We start from the raw sequence: 20,700 nt of genomic DNA, 5'->3' as shown, positions 1-20,700 counted from the left end.
TAGTGAGTGGTAGAATCAGCGTGACTGACTCACAGGCTGGAGTTCTTCCCACCACTAGGTTAATACGGTCTCTGTAGCCATTCTGTGCCAGTGAATGCCATTCAGCTGGAAAACAAAACTGCCTGAATTAAGCAGGGACTGAATTAGATGTACTGTGCTTACCTTCAGTGTTTAGACTGTTCTGCATTCGAAAGCTAAAGAAGGGGTTTTAGGAATTTATGAATTTACTTTGCAAATTCACAGAATTTAAGGTAAGAGATCCTAATCCCTTTAGAGATTTGAAAGTTATCTACTGCACTATTAGAGTCTTTTAGATATTTCTGTCACCTCCAGTAATACATTGCTTTGAGCCATTACTGCCACTCCTGAAGGAATATCGCATATATTAAAGATATCCACATATTACAAGCAAACAAGTTTCATGAGCATTTTAATGCACTCTCTTAGATATATACCAGTTGTTTTTAACATCATTTATTTATTCCTAACATGAATTCAAAACAAGTTGCAGTTTCTTTTATACTAAAGTAAATCAGGAAATCATGATACAATTGCCATCCTCAAGTCTTAATCTTCAGAGAACAACATCTCCACGAGATTGGCCTGAAGACACTCAGATTCTACCAGTTTTTGAGGCTGTAAGAGAAGAACAGTCAAATCTTAGCTACTCCTATGAAATGTTATTAGGAGTGGAGTGAGTTCTACTTTGAATGACATGAATCTTTGAACTGAGAAATTATGCCATTCAGAAATTATCAACTAGTTATAACAAGTTTTATGAAATAGTTAAGATATTTGCCTCAAGATGAATCATTAAAATACTTGGCTCAAGGGACTTAAACCCCAAATACCAGAAGCTCCACACACTAAAACAGGAGACAGCAAGCCCAATGCTATCTCCTTCCCCATAACCCTTTAATTCAGAATCCCAGGGGCATGACTGAACTAGAGGAGGAACCCTCTCTTTTCAACCATAATTATGGATTAAATAGAAAACAGCCAAGGATGCAAATGTTTTAAGGAATTATGACTCAACTTTCTGGCTATAGAACTTAAGAGTGGCTTAAAAACATGAAAAAGAGATAATATTTAGATATTTGCATTTTAATAGCTTATTGGGTTTGGCCACAGGGATGGACAGCCAAGTGGTTTGTTTTTAATGCACTCTGAACAGCAATGTTATGTTTGACATGAAATGTCAAGATCTGTTCAAATTTGAATCCAGAACAAGTTAAAAAGAGTTTTCACAGTGAATTATAGCCCCACCCTATTTAAAGAAAGATACTCACTGTTCCATATTTAAGTAGTGTAGGGACTGCAGTTACTTTCAAGTTTTTTCTGAAGTCATTATTTGGATCTTTCCAACTATTCCAAAAAGAAAAAGTGATCATGAAAAAAATTTACTTGGTTTATTAGTTTGCTTAATATTTGATATATTATTTAGTTTTTTAGTAATCATTGTTCTTGTTGTAAACATTTAAAAAACCTTGAGGACTATCTATTACCCTGTGCAAAGTTTTCATTTAAACTGTGACTAAGATATACAATAAATGTAAAGCCAGTTAAGTTCTGAACTTACACCTGGCCAAATTCATTGAATTACCCTTACGTAATTCAAGTGGCTGAACATTGGCATTTTAAATTTGTATTTAATATCTTTTAAATGTTTGACCTACCTCACTTTACCTTAGAACACAGAACCTGAGTGAGTCCCTGAGGCTCTTTCTGCTTAAGTTTGCAAGAGTCTAGTGCATGTTCTGTGAAATACAGTATACACTGCCACTTACTAAGGTTTTTCTCCTACTTGGCAGTAGATGAACACACATCCTTCACAAATGTGCTTCAGCCCCTCTCGAACAACTGGTTCGGCTTTAAAAAAAAAGTTGATATAAAATAATTACACATCGACTCTACATTTAGATATGCAATGATAAACAGCATCCCTCTGCCCTCCCCCCAGTCTTGGTACTCAGACTTTAACCTGAAGTTAGTCCTGCAGTTAACTGAGGTCAACAGAAATCAGGTGTTCTCTTCTGGTCTTAGTGACACTTTAAGGGTAAGGACCAAGTCCGAGTCCTGCTTGCCCCCGCGCCACACCATCCAGAACAATGAAAAGCGTAAATATTTGCTGACTTAGTGAAAGAAGAACAACTCACTACTCTGCAAGACACACATCATTTTGGGGAAGTGAGAAATTTTAAAGAACTAGATTCCAAATTATCTGGGTCGGATGGTAAGAAGAGTGCTTCTGGCAGGGCGGGGAAGGGCTTAAAAGGAGACACGAGGACAGCTCAGGTGGCCCCGCGGATCTCTGGGACCGAGACTCCTTCCTCTTCTCAACTCCGCTTTCTGCTGTATCCCGGGCCCTCCCGCCTCCTCCGTTGGGCAGCAGCCCCGGAGTCCCAGCCTCACCCTGCACGCAGTCGGGGCACCAGCTTTTCCCTTCGGCATCCTTCGAACCGGTGAAGTAGGCGAAAATGGTCTTGGCTTTGTGCTGCTCCACAGCCCGGTTGAACTCCTCGAAGCCCGACACTCTCACCTCCTCGTAGGGGGCCATCAGGACAGCACACAACAGGCTGCAAAAGAAGTCGTTCTCGGATCCCGCCGCTGCGGGGCGGAGCACACGAGGGGCGGGGAGAAGCCACTTCCGGGTGGGCTAGAGCAGGGCGGCGCATACAGAGGCCGTCGCCACTCTGCAGTGCTACGGCAGCCTCTAAAGGCCATAACTCATCCGTACCGTCTTTCTGCTCTCGTTCCTCAGTTCTTTTGGTGCTAACTTCACTCCCCAGCCCAGGCTTCTGCCCTAAGATGGTCTCGGTCCCGGCCCCGGCCCCACGGGTAGTGGCTGCAAAACCTGCTGCCCTGCAACTCTTGGACCTTTAAGTGGCTCGGGAGTCTCCACGACTCCCAAGCTGCCCTGCGCCTGTTGCTATGGCGACTGGGCGAGCGCCCGGAAGCGAGGCCTAGTTGGGGGCTCCCTGCCCGCCTTCCGGTAGCCGCGCCTTGCCCCAGGCCAGGTGGGCTCGGGCCGAAGCTGGGGGGATTCTGGGAAGCTGTGTTAGTAGTCAAGGACCTGGGGGAGAGGAGACCTTGACCAGGCAGGCCTTGCTGCTCTGTCCCCCCAATGACCTTTTCTTCTGTCTAGGCTTTAGGGAGGCCCACAGCGGGGACGGGGGGGCGGGCGTCCGGGTCTGAGGCGGGGTGGGAGGGGGGTGTTGGGTGCTTTAGGGTGGAGGGCTGGGCAGGAGAAAGGCTGCGAGGGCCGGAGCTGAGAGTGTGAGTGCGTGTTTGGAGCAGACTGAGGAGCGAGGTGCTAAGATGGAAAGTGCCGGGGCTGCGTTGGGGACGAAGGGAATTGTCCTGGAACTATGAGCCGGGTGACTGGCCGTGGGGCCTTGCCCATGGTGCGCGGGGGTGAGCAAGCGGCAAAGATGCTGGGTCGCTGCGTGGGACCCAGCAGGTCGGGGCGGGGAGTTCGGCGACCGTGGGGGAAGAGATGGGCTGCAGGGATGTCCCAAGGCCGTGGAGCAAGGCGCCGGCCGAGGTCCTCGGTGTGGGAGCCGCATTGTGTGATTGCAGAAAGGATGCAGGACTGTCGGCAGCCACGGGGGAGGAGACGAGCTGCGGAGACAGCCGAAGCCGCTAGGACAGATGAGGCTTCCGGGACATCTGGGGTTGCAGGCTCGATTGAGGCTGTAAGGGACCCTGGGGCTGTGTGGGTGAACGGAGCTGTAGGGGAGCCCGAGGTGATGGGGCCTGCCGGGGCCGTGTGGGTGACTGGGACTGGAGAGGAGGAAACAGACCATGGGATTCCCCGGGGCTGCGATAGAAAAGGTCGTCCGGGATCTCTGGGACATGAGAGCATTCTGGAACTGTGGTTGAAGGTGCAGGCTATGAGGGCAGCTTCAGGATGTGGGGAAGGAAGCAGGGTGGAACTGCATCCTGTGCTGGCAGAGTGGCCAGTCGAAAGGGGCCTGTCTGGCTGTGCTTCCTGGGTAGAGACCAGCCGTGGTGGTCTTACAGGACCCTGGGTGAAAGGACAGGTATTTCCCCTGAACTCAGGAATATCTACAGCTATGACATTCGGGGCAGCTTATGAGAGAGCCTCAAGTTTCTGTGGGCAGGGACAGGCTAGGCGGATGCCTTCTCGTGTAGGTGTGCCTAGGGCTGTGGAGACACACCTGTTGGGGAGGGGGCAAGCTGTGGGGGTTCCTGGGGTTGTGGAGGAGATAGGTTATGGGGTTGCCCCAGGCCCTTGGGGAAAAGGAGAGCCCATGAGGGTGTCTGGGACCCTTGGGTGGCCCGAGGCTGTGGGAGTGCCCAGAGCTGTGGAGGGAGAGAGGGGCTGCGGGGGTGCTCCAGGTCTGTGGGGGAGAGGGCAGTCAGTACAGGTTCCTGGAGCTCTGGCACAAGAGGCCGTCTGTGGGGATACTCCTGGCTTATGGGGAAGTGGACAGGCTGCAGGGATGCATGATGCTGTGGTGGTACCTAGAGCAGCGGAGGAGGAAACTGCCTCTGTAGGTGCCCCAGGTATGTGGCTGAGAAGACAGGCTGCAGAAGAGATAGGCTCCGGGGGCTTGTGGGGCTCGGAGCAGCCTGTAGGGGTGCCTTGTGCTACTGAAGAGGAAGCTAGACGTAGGGGTAATACAGGATTCAGGGAAAGGGGACAGGCTGTGTGGGCAGAGACAGGCTCTGGAGGTGACTCGTCATCATGGGGAGCCACACACACTGCAGAGTTGTGTGGTCCTAGTGAGCAAGAGGCAGGTTCTGGGGGTGCTCCAGGCCTGTGGGGTACAGAACAGGCTGTGGATGTACATAGAGCTTTGGAGAAGGAGAGAGGCTGTGCTTGTGTCACGGGGCTGTGGGGAACAGGGCAGTCCATGGAGTTGTCCCAGGCTGTGGTGGTACCGGGAGCCATGGAAGGAGAGACAGGCTGTGGTTGTGTTCCGGGCTGGTGGGAAAGGCAGCAGGCTCAGGGGGAGGCTGTGGGGGTGCCTCTGGCTGAGGCAGTGCCAGGGCTCCTTGGGGAGGAGACACGCAGTGGGAATGCCCCGAGCCTGTGGGAAAGGAGGCAGCCTATGGAGGAGCAAGAGGCTCTGGTGCCTACACCTTTAGGGGTAGCTGGGCCTGTGGACCAAGAGGCTGGCTATGGGGATGCTTCATGTCTGTGTGGGAGGAGGCAGGCTGTGGGGATATCTGAGACAGTGGGGATACCCAAGGCAGCAGGTGTGCCCAAGCACAGGCGTGCCCCAGCAGGGGTACCTGTAGCTGCGGGTGTGCCCAGGATTGGAAAGGTGCCTGCTGCTGTGTCGATATCTAGCCCAGTGTGTCAGGAAAGCAGTTCTAGAGATGTCTTGAACCCATGGGAACAGGCTCTGAAGGAGCTGTGGTCTGTGGGAGAGGATAGTGGTTCTGAGGCTTTCCCAGGATCATGGGGAAGGAGACAGGCTGTTGGAGCTTCCATGGCTCCTGAAGTACCTGGGCTTATGGGGGAGACTGGCTCTGGGCGTGTCCCGAGATCTTGGGGAAGGAGACAGAGGGCCAGGGTTCCTGGGGCCACTGAGGTTCCCACAGCTCCTAGCGTCCCTGGTCTTCTGGAGGTAGAAATTGGCTCTGGGGGTTTCTCAGCCTTGTCAGGAACGAGAAAAACTGCAGGAGTACCTGTGACTGCAGGGGTATCCACAGCTGGTGAGATGCCCATGGCTCCCAGGGTGCCTAGGCTTGTGTGGGAGGAAACTGTCTCTGGAAGGTTTTTAGGCTTGTTGGGAGAGAGAGAGACAGCGGGGGGACCTGCAGATGCCAAGGGTCTCACAGGAGTGGGGTTTCCCACCTCTGTCAGGATGCCTGGGCCAATGGAGGAAAAGATGGGCTCTGGAGGCATCTCGGACTTGTTGAGAGGCAGACAGACTGCAGGGGTATCCATGGCTGTGGGGCTGCCTGGACCTGTAGGGGGAGAGACACTCTCTGGGGGTCTCTTGGGCTTGTCGGGAAGAAGACAGAATGCCGGGATGTGTGATGCTGCTAGAGTTTCCATGGCTGTGGGAGTACCCACAGCTTCTGGGGTCCCTGGGCTTATGCTGGGGGATTCTAGCTCTGGGGACGACTCAGGCATATGGGGAAGGAGACAGGCTACAGAGCTGCCCACTGCATCTTCTGAACCTGTGGAGGGGGAGACGGGCTCTGAAGGTATCTCAGGCCTTCGGAGGATGAACAGTGGAGCAGCCCCTGAGGCTGTGAGAGTGCCTCTGCCTCTGGGGGTGCTTGCAGCTGTAGGAGTTCCTGTGGTGGGACGCCTGCCTGCCACAGTGTGGGTGACTGGGTCCACAGGAGAAGCAGCAGATGTGGGTGTCTCAGGTCTGACAGTGGTAAGGAGACAGTCCACTGAGGGAGCGGGGGCTTCACGGGAGGAGACAGGAGGTAGAAGTGACCTGGGACTGGCAGGAAGGAGCCAGGCTATGGGAGTGTCTTATACCTGTGGGTGCACAGCCAGACAGTGGAGCTGTCCAAGGTCTGTAGGGGAAGAAATGGCCTATGAAAATGTTCCAGGAGTGTCAGGGACAAGAACAGCGGTGGGGGTGCCTCCAGATTCAAGGAAGGAAACAGGACTTGGCCATTTCAGAGATCACCCACAGAGTGGGAGGAGACAGGCTGGAGGAGGGTCTGCAGTCAGAGTGAGGGGGAACAATTTCAGAGAGAATTATGTGGGGGACAGATTGAGGGAGATGTTCCAGTAGTATGTACAGGGAATAAGTTGGGGGGAGGTGTCCTGGGGTTCTGTGGGAGGGAACAGGTTGGGGAGAGGTTTGCCCTGGGTTGTGCATGAAGGCACAGGCTGTAGGGGTGTCTCAGGATGGGGGACAGAGATACTTTATTGACATGTCTCAGCATATATAGGGTGACAAATTGGTAGGTTTCCTGGAGCAATGGGGAAGGGACAGATTGCAAGGAGAGGGGTGTCCCAGGACTTTGTGTAGGGGAACAATTTGGGGGTGGGGGTTCTTGAACTGTGTGTGTGTGTGTGTGTGTGTGTGTGTGTGTATGTGTGCGTGTGCGTGCGTGCGTGTGTGTGTGCGTGTGTGTGTGTGGCATCACTTGAAGTGTCCTGGAACTGGAAATCACCTAGTTTTTTTCTAGTGGAGAATGGATTGTTAGGTTTTTGGCACATGGAAGCATCCGGAGGCAAAGTACTGACCACATAAAAGTCGCAGATGCCCTGGCCCTAATTCTACAGACTCTCTTCTGCAGCTCCACCCCCAGCCTGTAATGATGTCAAGCCAGTTGGGATTGCCTTGCTCATGTGCCTCCTGCCGTCCACTTTTTGATCATGTCTCTACAGCCTTAGCAATAGGAATCTTGGACTGCTGCCTTTATATTACTACAGATGTATCTGTCTTGAAGTATAAATCCAATTAGCAAACCTTGGATTTATTCAGAAGCTTAAATTAGGGATTTTTTTTTTAACCTTGAATTTTCCAATTGATTTACTGTAGCATTCTTTGAGAGAACAAATTCCCCAGTGCACTTACAACTAGTCAGTTCACAGAAAATCAGCTTAACTCAACAAGTGTTGAGTTAAATTGTCCACTATGCTCAAGGCATGGTGTTGTGGGAAATAGAGCGAGACAAGGCCCTTATCCTCGAGGAAAGTTGTCTAGCCAGGACGGTGAGACACATACCTGTGAAATAGGTAAATAACAATATGAGACAACACAGTGTGTGATAAGCAGCTGAGTGGCAGTGATACTAAAGTGTCTATAAAGAGGCCTTCTGAATAGCAAGAGACAATGGTAAGGGTATAGCCTTTATAGCTTACAAAATATTTTCATATCTATTGCGTGTGTGTAGGGTGGGGGGAAGAAGGGGAAAATTGAAGATTGAGAGAGGTCATTCAGCTAGTTAATGACAGATCCTGGTTTAAATATAGGAATTCTGATCCTATTGGGCTACGTGGTAGAGTGAAACATATGTGTACTACTTATAGACTAGTGGTATAGACGCATTATAGACTGTCCATAAAACTACTCTGCTGGAAAGTGCTAGTTTACCTTAGCAGAGCTCTGTTTTTGGAACAGTATCTTACTGGAGACCCTTGAAACTTGATTTGAAACTGAAGGGCCGGCCCGTGGCTCACTTGGGAGAGCGTGGTGCTGACAACACCAAGTCAAGGGTTATAAGATCCCCTTACCAGTCATCTTTATATATAAAAAAAGAAACTTGAAATGAAAAGGACCCAAGGGATTGTCAGTAAACTAGTAAGTGTCCCCGTTTTTCAAAAGTGTGGTTGCTTTAATAAATGGAAGAAACTATCATATACCTGTCCTTAAGCAACCACTCTTAGTATGAGGTTGCTGTGGGCTACTTCTGGAATATTGTTCTATGAGCATGGCATTGTGTTTATTCTTTTCCCTTGTTTGAACACTGTTGGTCTGAAAATAGCTTCGTTTCATTTTAGGAATGGTTTTAGGGAAGACTTGCCCGATGACAAGGCTGTCACTATTGTTCTACACTATCTGACATGATGGGACCAGGCCAGCCAGCTTCAGCCTGTATTCATCTAGCATCTAGTACCCAGCTAGATGGGAGTAGTGACCCCAGGAAACTTCAGACCCAGGTAGTTTTGTTTTTTTCTTCAGATTTTTGTTATAAAACATTTCAAAAATAAAGAAAAGTTGAAAGAAAAGGACAACGAACACTTTGAAATCACCTTGTGGTTTCAACAATGATTAACAAATCATTGTTCTATCTGTTTTTCTAACTATACAACTATCTGTCCCAAATTTTTGCAGACCCATTCCAAAGTAAGTTGCAGACATCATGACACTTCTAAATATTTGAGAATACTTCTAAAAATAAACTCTCCTTCTTAATCATAATACCATTATCACTTCGAAGAAAATGGTCAAAAAATAATTCCCTTGTATTATCTAATAATCAGTCTTTATTCAACTTTACTTAGTTGTCCCAAAAATGTTTTTTTCCCCAACGTCATATTATGAAAATCTTCAAACGTACAGCAAAGTTGAGTTTTACAGTGAACACATAGATTCCATTAATATTTCACTGGATTTGCTTCATTGCATACCTGTCCTTTGATCCATTCCTCTAGAGATCTATCCATCAATCCATCTTATTTTTTGACACATTTCAAATTCATTTGCAGACATGAGTACCGTAACTATTTCCGCAAGTAAAGTATACACTGGAATTCATTCTTTGTTGGCTGTTTTTTCACTTTTGATGTAAACTTTACATCAAAAGCGAATGCATTGAAATGTATACATCTTGTCACATTTTCTGAGTTTTGACAAATGCATGTATATGTGTAACCCATACCTCTATCAAGATATAGATAATTTCTGTTATCCTAGAAAGTTCTCTTAAGGCATTTCCTAGTCAATCCCCATCCTTCCCTCCAGAGGCAGCCACTATTCTGATTTTTTTCACCATAGACTAGTTTTGCCTGTTTTAGAATGTCACATAAATGGGATCATACAGAATGTACTCTCTTGTTTAAGTCTTCTTTGATTACGTGTAAAGGTTTTGAGATTCATCCATGTTGTTGCATGTATCAGTAATTTGTTCGTTCTTAATCCTCTTTCTAATTCCATAGTATGACTGTACCACAGTTTGCTTATCCATTCTCCAATTGATGGACACCTGGGCTGTTTCCAGGTTGGGGTTATTATAAATAAAACTGCTATGAATGTTCTCGTACAGATCTTTTTATGAGTATGTTTTCATTTGTCTTGGGTAAATACCCAGGAGTGAAATTTCTGGTTAATGGGGTAGGTGTATATTTAGTTTTATAACAAACCATTGGACCTTTTTACAAAGTGGTGGTACCATTTTACATTCCTCCTGACAGTGTATGAGAGCTCCAGTTGCTCCACATCTTTGTCAACACTTGGTGTTGTCTTTATTTATTTATTTTTGGTGGCTGGCAGGTACGGGGAACTGAGCCCTTAACCTTGGTGTTATAACACCATGCTCTAACCAATTGAGCTAACTGGCCAGCCCCTTGATATTGTCTTTTTAATTTTAGCCATTCTGGTGGGTGTATAGTAATATCTCATTGTGATTTACAAAGAAAAAAATTAAAAAGAAATGTTTTTGACAATTTCAGACTGACAGAAAAATTCTAAAGATAGTACGCAGAATTCCTAGATACTTGTCCCAGATTTTCCAAAGGTAAACATTTAACTACATGTCCCCCTTTGTTTCTTTCTCCTCACACATGCATATATTATTTTCTAAACTGTTTAAAGTAAGTTGTATACAGACTACCCTTTTATCCCCAAGTGCAGTACTTGTGTATTTCCTTTTAAAAACAAGGAGTTCTCTTATATCATCATAGTATGATTATAAAAATCAGGAAATTAACATTAAAATACTATCATATAATCTACTGACCTTATTGAGATTTTGTTAGGTGTCCCAATAATGTCCTTTATAGCAAAAGACAATCCAAGATCATAAGTTGTATTCAATTGTCATGTCTCTTTAGTTTCCTATAATCTGAATGATTTCTGAGTCTTTTTTATTTTATGATATTTTTGAAGAATACAGGCTAGTTATTGGAAGATTTTCTGTCAGTGTGGGTTTGTCTTATGTCTTCTCATAATTTCATTCAGGTTATGCGCTTTTGGCAGGAAAACCCCTGAGGTGATGCCGAGTACTTCTGAGGGCATTATATCAGCAGGTATACTGCTGTCGATTTAGTCCTGTCACTGGCAGTGTTGTTGCTTAAGGTGGTATCTGCCAGGTTTTTCCATTGTGAATGTACTCTTTTACCCTTTGTAATTAAAAGTATCTGTCTTTGAGATATCTTTTTACTCCTCAGACTTTCACCTACTAGTTTTAGCATTCATTGATGATTCTTACCTGAATCAATTTTTTCTTATGATAGCTGGCAAATGGTGATTTCAAATGGTGATTACACACTGTAAGATTTCACCCTTCCTTCTACATTTATTAGTTGGCTTTTCTGTGAGAAAGAACTTTCCCTTCTCTTCCTATTTATTTAAAGTCAGTGCAGACTCTTAGATTTTTACTTTATTTAGTAGGTTATAATACTTTATTATCATTATTTATTTTGATGTGCCAAGATTTATTTTGATGTTTAAATGGTCTCTGACTTGGCCAGTAAGAACCACTTCAAGCTGGCCCAAGTGTCCCTTTAACATGGTTCCATCAATCTTTGACCAGTTTATGGTATAAAAAGGTACTCCGGGCTGAGCTTGTTTTTTTCCTGTTCCAGCCATTGGAATCAGCCATTTATCCATGGAGCCTTCAGTAGAGAATGGAACTTAGAAATGAATATCTGGGACTAGATATACTTATTGATACTGGAGTGTCATTGTTTCTAGGCCCTCTCAGAGGGCAGAACTGGAAAACAATGTATACTCTTGTGTGCATATACACGTGCATACACACGTTCTTACTACATTCACAGACATCTATATTTCTCTCTCTCTCACTCCTTCTCTCCATCTCTGTCTCCTTTCTGTTTATTTCTTTTCTTTCTTGCCTCTCTTTCTTTCTGTATATCTGTCTGTCTTCCTATCTGTCGATATTAAAATCCATGAGTTCACACAGATATCTCCAATTCCAAACTAACCCTCCAAATCGGTAACTCCCTTGTCCAGCAGTGCAGAACCTGGCTCCCAGTATCCACAGTGTATTTACTTATTTGCTCAATCCTGGAATATACAAAATGTAGCTTCAGAATCATAATCCATGCCTCTGCAAGAACAGAAGTGTACAAAGTTTAGTATTTGTTTAGAATACTTTTGTCTTTAGCCTGTCTTTGGTCCAAATGCAGTGTTCAAAAGTTACATGGGTTATTTTTTTTCACCTTCACTTTTTAGTGTGGTTGTATTATTCATTTGAGAAATTCAATTTGGTTCATTGGTTTCTTTAAGTATTCATTTTCATGTTTTTCCTTCATCCTTATGGATTTTATTTATTTTCTTCCTTCTTTTCCCTCTCTTTATTCATTCATTTCTTTCTTCCTTCTTTCCCTTCTTCCTGTCTCTCATGTATATATGAAACATTAACATGGTTCCAAATATACATACACAAAAATGCAATTCGGAGGTATATTTGGGGAAGTGTTATGTGCTACCCCATTCCCTCTATTTTCCACCCAATTCCCATCTATGCTCTGTAGATAACTAATCTCAATAGTCTCCGATTTTTCTTTTCTCTTTCTTTTTGCACAAATGATCAGATGCATATATATTTTCTCACTACCCTTACAACATGGGAGTATTCTGAGATTGTCTGTATACTTAGTTTACTAATGTGTCTTGTACCTTCAGATGTTCTCTTGTTACACTTTAGTGTTGTCTTCTTTCAGTTTGAAGAACTCCCTTTAGCATGTCTTGTAATGCAGGTCTAGGATTGATGAATTCCCTTAGCATTTGTTTGTCTGGGAATTACTTTATTTCTTCTTCATATTTGAGGGTTAGTTTTGCTGGGTACAGAATTCTTGGATGATAGTCTTCTTCCTTCAGCATTTTGAATATATCATCCCACTCTCTCCTGGTCTGTAGGGTTTCTACTGAGAAATCCACTGAAAGCCATATTGGGGCTCCATTGAATGTTATGTGTTTCTTTTCTCTTGCTGCTTTCAGTTTTCTTTGTCTTTGGTTTTTGATAATTTGATTACAGTGTGACTTGGGGTGTTCCTCGTTGGATTGAATTTGATTGTTGACCTCTGTGCTTCTTATACCTGAATGCTGTCATCTTTCTACATGCTTGGGAAATTTTCAGCCATTATTTCCTTAAATACAATTTCTTTTCTTTTTTTAAAAAAATCTTTGAGGATGTTGGTAACTTAAATATAAATTCTGGATTGGGTTTCAAGATGGCGGTGGCTGCGGTGGTTGGCGCGGAGTAGCTGAGGTGGAAAAGGCGGCCACTGGGCCTCAGGTAGCCGGGAAACTTGTGGACCTTCCTCTTGCGGTCTCTTAAGGGAGGACTGCTGCTGCTGGCTGGTCGTGGGGGCTGACCGCCACTTTGCCCCCGGCAGGAGAGGCTGCCTCATTTACAGGCAACAGCTTTGAAGTGTGAAGCAGGAAAAGAACTGTTTCTTAGCTGCGAAAGCGAGTCTCTAAACAGGGAACACGGCACCAGGGCTGCTGTGGATGCAGACAGGATCCCGGAGGCCGGGGCCGCGCTGAAGGTGGCCAGATGCCCTATTCAGGATTCGAGGTTTCAGGCTGGCATTAAAGAAGATTCCTGGGAGTGCCGGAGCCGCGCAGTGGGACGACTGAACAGCCCGAGGCTGCAGCAGCCGAGAACGGGGAAGGCGACAAACCAGAGGCAGAGAGTGAGCGCCCGACCTGGTACAGCCCTGTGAGTGACCCCTGGCCAAGCCCTGCTCGGGGGGCTGAAGCCCACCCGGCTTCCACCTGCATCACCGGTTCACTCACCGCCCCGGGGCTGCCTCCATTTTCCCAGGTGCTGGCAGCTCCGGCCCGGCCCCTCACTGAGCCTTCCCAATTGCTTGGCCCGGCGCGGGGCTACCCGGAGAGCTGGCTGCAGGCGGGCGCTAGACTCGATCCATGCCGGGGGGATACAAAGGTGAACAAGTCCCGAGAAAGATCTACAGAATGCTATAAAGGCACCCAGAGTGACCGGTTGTCTGTGCCTAGCAGAAACCTGGTAGACTTCCTGGGCGAGGCGGTGCCGAGCAGGGTCTTGAAGGCCCAGCTGATAGACGAGGGTTGCAGAAGACACGTCCCCGCCCAGCCCAGTGCGCACAGAGTGGGGAGACGTGCGGTCAGGGAGGTGGAGACTCGACAGAAACCACACACCCTGTGGGGTCGCCACTGCATGATCCAACAGCCTGGGCCAGAGCACACGGAACAGGGAGAAGTCCTGCACGTGAAGTGAAAGCTCAACAGAGATCACACACCCTGTGGTACGTGATCCACCAGCCCAGCAGAGTCCAAGCTGACCAGAAAGGTGGCTCCCCGGAGAGGCCCAAGACCCGAGACAACCATACACACAAGGCACTAGAGGCCAACTGAGCAGTCACGGAGGTAGCCATACGAAATTGGCAACCACAGCAACATCTTAGTTAGTCTTTAGTCTCAAACCGGTGGACTGTGAAACCCCCTGCCACAATGAATAAACATCAAAAAAAAGATACCAGAAATACAAAAAATCAAGAAAGTCCACCACCAAAAGTTAATAAATCTCAAACTCTAGATCCTATAGAACAAGAAGCCCTTGAAATGACTGACAAGGAATTTCGAGTGATAATTCTAAGGAAAATGAATGAGATACAAGAAAACTCAGCTAGACATCATGATGAAATGAGGAAAAGTATACAGGATCTGAAAGAGGAAATGTACATGGAAATCAATGTCCTGAAAAAAAATGTAGCAGAACTTGCTGAACTGAAGAAGTTATTCAGCGAAATAAAAAACACAATGGAGAGTTTAACCAGCAGGCTTGTCAAGTTGAAGAGAGAACCTCTGAACTTGAAGATGGGCTGTTCGAAATAACACAAGCAGACAAAAAGAAAGAAAAAAGAATCAAAGACATTGAAGAAAATCTGAGAGAGATATCAGACAACCATAAGCGCTCAAATATCCGAGTCATGGGTATTCCAGAAGGGGAGGAAAATGGAGATTCCATTGAAAACATATTCAATAAAATAGTGGCAGAAAACTTCCCAGGTATAGGAAAAATCACAGATCTTCAGATCCAGGAAGCTCAACGATCTCCAAACGTATTCAACCCAAAACGGCCTTCTCCAAGACATGTTATAGTCAAATTGGCAAAACTCAGAGACAAAGAGAGAATCTTAAAAGCTGCAAGAGAGAAGCGTCAAATCACCTATAAGGGAGTCCCAATCAGGCTAACATCAGACTTTTCATCACAAACCCTAAAAGCTAGAAAGGAATGGGATGATATATTCAAAATACTAAAAGACAAAGATTGCCAGCCAAGAATACTCTACCCTGCAAGGCTATCCTTCTGAAAAGAAGGGCAAATAGTATATTTCTCAGACAAACAAAAACTGCGGGAGTTCACTACCACACGACTACCCTTACAAGAAATCCTCAAGGGAGTACTGGGTTTGGTTCCTGAAAAATAACTACCACTGCCATAAAAACCCAAGAAAAATCAAAACCCACTAGTATAATAAAAATGGCATTCATGAAGAGAAAACATGCAAACAAAAACGCTATCTACAACCTAAGGAACCAACAAACACAGAAACCAAACAGTAAATCAGAAAGCAAGGAACAAAAGACACCTAAGACAACCAAACAATAATCAATAAAATGCTAGGAATTAATCAACACCTTTCAATAACAACTCAACGTAAAAGGCTTAAATTCCCCAATCAAAAGACACAGACTGGCTGACTGGATCAAAAAGCAGAACCCAACTATATGCTGCCTACAAGAGACCCACCTCACCCATAAAGATTTACACAGACTAAGAGTGAAAGGATGGAAAAAGATTTACCATGCAAACAGAAAAGAAAAACGAGCTGGAGTAGCTATTCTTATATCTGACAAAATAGACTTTAAACTAAAAACCATAAAAAGAGACAATAAGGGACACTACTTAATGATAAAAGGACTGATCCATCAAGAAGACATAACAATCATAAATATGTATGCACCCAATGTTGGAGCAGCCAGATTTATAAAACAAACTCTATTAGACCTAAAGAAGGAAATAGACACTAATACCATAATAGCAGGGGACCTGAACACCCCACTGTCAATATTAGACAGATCATCTAGGCAAAGAATCAGTAGAGAAACACAAGATCTAAACAAGACTCTAGACCAATTGGAATTGGCAGATATCTACAGAACATTGCACCAAACAACCTCAGAATATTCATTTTTCTCATCAGCACATGGATCATTCTCCAGGATAGATCACATATTAGATCACAAATCAAGTCTCAATAAATTCAAAAAAATTGGAATTATCCCATGTATCTTCTCAGACCACAATGGATTAAAACTAGAAATTAATAACAAACGAAACTCTGGAAACTATACAAACACATGGAAATTAAACAGCATTCTACTTAATGACATATGGGTCCAAGAAGAAATCAAGCAGGAAATCAAAAAATTTATTGAAACTAATGAAAACAATGATACATCATACCAAAACCTGTGGGATATGGCAAAAGCAGTATTGAGGGGAAAATTTATTGCATTAAATGCTCACTTCAGAAGAATAGAAAGATGGCAAGTGAACAACCTAACACTTCACCTTAAAGAACTAGAAAAACAAGAACAATCCAAACCTAAAGTTAGCAGACGGAAAGAAATCATTAAGATCAGAGAAGAACTAAATGAAATTGAAAACCAAAAAACAATTCCAAAGATCAATGAATCAAAAAGTTGGTTTTTTCAAAAGATAAATAAAATTGACAAACCATTAGCATGGCTAACAAAAAAAAGAAGAGAGAAGACTCAAATAACAAAAATTAGAAATGAAAAAGGCGATATTACAACTGATTCATCTGAAATACAAGGAATCATTCGAGACTACTATAAACAACTATACGCCAACAAATTTGAAAATCTGGAGGAAATGGATAAATTTCTGGACACACACAAGCTCCCAAAACTGAACCGTGAAGACGTAGAAAATTTGAACAGACCAATAACAATAAAGGAGATTGAAGCTGTTATCAGAAGGCTCCCAACAAAGAAAAGCCCAGGACCAGATGGATTCACAGCAGAATTTTACCAAACATTCAAAGAGGACTTGACACCGATTCTTTACAAACTATTCCAAAAGATTGAAACGGATGCAAATCTCCCAAACTCATTCTATGAAGCAAACATCATCCTGATACCAAAACCAGGTAAAGATATAACCAAAAAAGAAAACTACAGGCCAATATCCTTGATGAATATAGATTCAAAAATCCTCACTAAAATACTAGCAAACAATACAGCAACACATACGTAAAATTATTCACCACGATCAAGTGGGATTCATCCCAGGGATGCAAGGTTGGTTCAACATATGCAAATCAATAAATGTGATACACCGTATTAATAAACTCAAACACAAGGACCATATGATCATCTCTATAGATGCTGAAAAAGCATTTGATAAAGTTCAGCACTCATTCATGACGAAGACCCTCTATAAGTTAGGTATAGAGGGAAAGTATCTCAACATAATTAAAGCCATATATGCCAAACCCACTGCCAATATCATCCTGAATGGGGAAAAGCTGAAAGCTTTTCCTTTAAGAACAGGAACTAGACAAGGATGCCCACTCTCACCACTCCTATTCAACATAGTGTTGGAAGTACTAGCCAGAGCAATCAGAGAAGAGAAGGAAATAAAGGGCATCCAGATTGGAAAAGATGAAGTCAAACTGTCCCTGTTTGCAGATGACATGATCCTATATATCGAACAGCCTAAAACCTCTACAAAAAAACTGTTGGAATTGATAAATGATTTCAGCACAGTAGCAGGATACAAAATCAACACACAAAAATCAGTAGCATTTCTTTTCTCCAATAGTGAACATGCAGAAGGAGAAATCAAGAAAGCCTGCCCATTTACAATAGCCACCAAAAAAATAAAATACTTAGGAATTGAGTTAACCAAGGAGGTGAAAAATCTCTATAATGAGAACTACAAACCACTGCTGAGAGAAATTAGAGAGGATACAAGAAGATGGAAAGATATCCCATGCTCTTGGATTGGAAGAATCAACATAGTGAAAATGTCCATACTGCCCAAAGTGATATACAAATTCAACGCAATCCCCATCAAAATTCCAAAGACATTTTTCTCAGAAATGGAAAAAACTATTCAGACATTTATATGGAACAATAAAAGACCACGCATAGCCAAAGCAACACTGAGCAAAAAAAATAAAGCTGGAGGCATAACACTACCTGACTTTAAGCTATACTACAAAGCTATAATAACCAAAACAGTATGGTACTGGCATAAAAACAGACACACTGACCAATGGAATAGAATAGAGAATCCAGAAATCAACCCATACACTTACTGCCTTCTGATCTTTGACAAAGGCACCAAGCCTATTCACTGGGGAAGGGACTGCCTCTTCAGCAAATGGTGCTGGGATAACTGGATATGCACATGCAGGAGAATGAAACTAGATCCATACCTCTCACCGTATACTAAAATCAACTCAAAATGGATTAAGGATTTAAATATACACCCTGAAACAATAAAACTTCTTAAAGAAAACATAGGAGAAACACTCCAGGAAATAGGACTGGACACAGACTTCATGAATATGACCCCAAAAGCACGGGCAACCAAAGGAAAAATAAACAAATGGGATTATATCAAACTAAAAAGCTTCTGCACAGGAAAAGAAACAATTAACAGAGTTAAAAGACAACCAACAGAGTGGGAGAAAATATTTGCAAAATATACATCTGACAAAGGATTAATATCCAGAATATATAAGGAACTCAAACAACTTTACAAGAAGAAAACAAGCAACCCAATTAAAAAATGGGCAAAAGAGCTAAGTAGGCATTTCTCTAAGGAAGATATACAAATGGCCAACAGACATATGAAAAAATGCTCAACATCACTCAGCATCCAGGAAATGCAAATCAAAACCACACTGAGATACCATCTAACCCCAGTTAGGATGGCTAAAATCCAAAAGACTCTGAACGATAAATGCTGGCGAGGTTGCGGAGAAAAAGGAACTCTCATACATTGTTGGTGGGACTGCAAAATGGTGCAGCCTCTATGGAAAATGGTATGGAGGTTCCTCAAACAATTGCAGATAGAGCTACCATACGACCCAGCTATCCCACTGTTGGGAATATACCAAGAGGAATGGAAATCATCAAGTCGAAGGTATACCTGTTCCCCAATGTTCATCGCAGCACTCTTTACAATAGCCAAGAGTTGGAACCAGCCCAAATGTCCATCATCAGATGAGTGGATACGGAAAATGTGGTACATCTACACAATGGAATACTACTCAGCTATAAAAATGAATGAAATACTGCCATTTGCAACAACATGGATGGACCTTGAGAGAATTATATTAAGTGAAACAAGTCAGGCACAGAAAGAGAAATACCACATGTTCTCACTTATTGGTGGGAGCTAAAAATTAATATATTCACACACACACACACACACACACACAAACCGGGGGGGGGGAGAAGATATAACAACCACAATTACTTGAAGTTGATACGACAAGCAAACAGAAAGGACATTGTTGGGGGGAGGGGGGAGGGAGAAGGGAGGGAGGGAGGTTTTGGTGATGGGGAGCAATAATCAGCCACAATGTATATCGACAAAAGAAAATTAAAAAAATAAATAAATAAATTCTGGGTCTCTTCCTTTCTTGTCTCCTTTGGGTTTGCCAATTATGTGGTTATTTCGCTTGAAGGAGTCTCATCATTGTTGCAGTTCTGTTTCATCTTTTCTCATTCTTTTTCCTTTTTTGCTCCTCTGATTTTATAATATTATGTGTTCTGTCTTTGAGCTCATTGATTCTTTCCTTTGTTTGATTAAGTCTTCTGTAGGAGGTTTCTATTGAGTTTTTCAATTCAGATAACATAGTCTTTATTTCTAGAATGTCTATTTTTTAAAAAAATTGATTCTATTTCTTTGTCAGGTTTCTTGTTCTGCTCCTGGATTGTCTTCCAAATATCATTTAATTTTTTATTTGTATTTTCTTATGACTCCCTGAACATCTTTAAGAGAATTATTCTGAATTCTCTGTTAGACATTTCTTAAATCTGCTGTTCTTCTGGGTCTGTTGCTGGTGCTTTGTTAGTTTCCTTTGGTGGTGTCATATTTCTCTGTTCTTTCTTGATCTTTGTGTCTTTATGTTGCTGCCTGAGCATTTGAAGAGATGACTACCTCTTTCAGGCTGTATAGGTGTTCTTTGATGGTGTTAGACCTTTCCTGTTCAATGTCAGAACTGTGTCTCTGGTCTGTGGTTTTTGTCTGTTCGATGGTGGATTAATAGCAATATCTGCCACTTAAAAACTGTACTTGAAGTAATTTGCTCTCCTATGGTTAATTCCTGGATTGGGGGAAACTTCTTGTGGGGACTAGAATTTGAACTCTGTGCCTGAGCTAAATTACTGCCTACTTTCTCAGACTGGGAAAAACTTTCTGTGCAGAATGGATTTTAAATGTTGTCTGTTTAGTCACTTTTGGGTTATGTGGGGTCACCACAAATGCAACTGGGCTGTGTGGAAATTCTGGCCTGCCCTCTACAGTTCTGTCACACTCACTGGTCTCCATGTGTGGCACTCATGCCAGTCGGAAGGCAGATCAGCTGCCTGTGCTGCTCCTTGATGTACCAATGGTGTATCAGCCCCAACCCCCACCCCTACCCCGGCACTGCAGACATTTCCTTGTGGAGCAGGCTTTGCATGAGTCCCCAGTGAAGACTCACTGACCTCTGGGTGAATCCTTTCTCCCACTGGCTGTGGCCCCTCCCTCCTACGTGGGCGCAGGGGAAGCTTGCAAGTAATGGGATGGTGCACTCAAGTGTGTTTTGTTTGTTTGTTTGTTTTTTGCCAGCAGTCACAGCACCCTTCTCCCCTGCAGGCTCCAAGTAGCTTCATGCAAAGGGTGCTACTGTGGTTTTGCTGTCTTCAGGTAGCTGCTCCGTGTGCTGATAGTTGCTCTGTGAACAGCTGGGACTGGCACTGATTGGGG

At 43.9% G+C, this 20,700-nt stretch overlaps 3 protein-coding genes across 6 annotated transcripts in view; 2 read left to right on the top strand and 1 right to left on the bottom strand.

The window, feature by feature from the left end:
* Window positions 1–413: 413 nt before the first annotated feature.
* On the bottom strand, window positions 414–2,822 carry TXNDC17 (thioredoxin domain containing 17). Of its 2 annotated transcripts, XM_063112754.1 has the most exons (5): window positions 2,738–2,822; window positions 2,413–2,576; window positions 1,788–1,869; window positions 1,290–1,365; window positions 414–636 (listed from the first exon to the last, which is right to left on the bottom strand). In XM_063112754.1, the coding sequence occupies exons 2-5, from the start codon at window positions 2,555–2,557 to the stop codon at window positions 568–570; spliced, it is 372 nt and encodes a 123-aa protein (XP_062968824.1). In that variant the 5' UTR covers window positions 2,558–2,576; window positions 2,738–2,822; the 3' UTR covers window positions 414–567. The 2 variants fall into 2 exon arrangements, with proteins under 2 accessions (XP_062968824.1, XP_062968823.1); XM_063112753.1 differs by lacking the exon at window positions 2,738–2,822 and having other exon boundaries at window positions 2,413–2,623.
* A 140-nt stretch (window positions 2,823–2,962) lies between these two features.
* KIAA0753 (KIAA0753 ortholog) overlaps window positions 2,963–20,700 on the top strand; it is a 70,889-nt gene continuing 53,151 nt past the window's right edge. For all 3 annotated transcript variants that reach the window (XM_063111325.1, XM_063111324.1, XM_063111326.1), the window contains exons 1-2: window positions 2,963–3,017; window positions 8,453–8,611. In XM_063111325.1, the coding sequence (XP_062967395.1) occupies window positions 8,516–8,611 (96 nt within the window). In that variant the 5' untranslated portion in view covers window positions 2,963–3,017; window positions 8,453–8,515. The remainder of the gene's footprint in view (window positions 3,018–8,452; window positions 8,612–20,700) is intronic.
* Window positions 3,369–6,734, top strand: LOC134387048 (collagen, type I, alpha 1b). Its single transcript, XM_063109269.1, has one exon. It carries the CDS (start codon window positions 3,369–3,371, stop codon window positions 6,732–6,734), a length of 3,366 nt encoding a protein of 1,121 aa, XP_062965339.1.

The sequence above is a fragment of the Cynocephalus volans genome, chromosome 10 (genome assembly GCF_027409185.1).
Source record: "Cynocephalus volans isolate mCynVol1 chromosome 10, mCynVol1.pri, whole genome shotgun sequence".
Classification (NCBI taxonomy): domain Eukaryota; kingdom Metazoa; phylum Chordata; class Mammalia; order Dermoptera; family Cynocephalidae; genus Cynocephalus; species Cynocephalus volans.
Note: the sequence above shows the minus strand (reverse complement) of the source record. Positions and strands in the feature narration are given on the sequence as shown.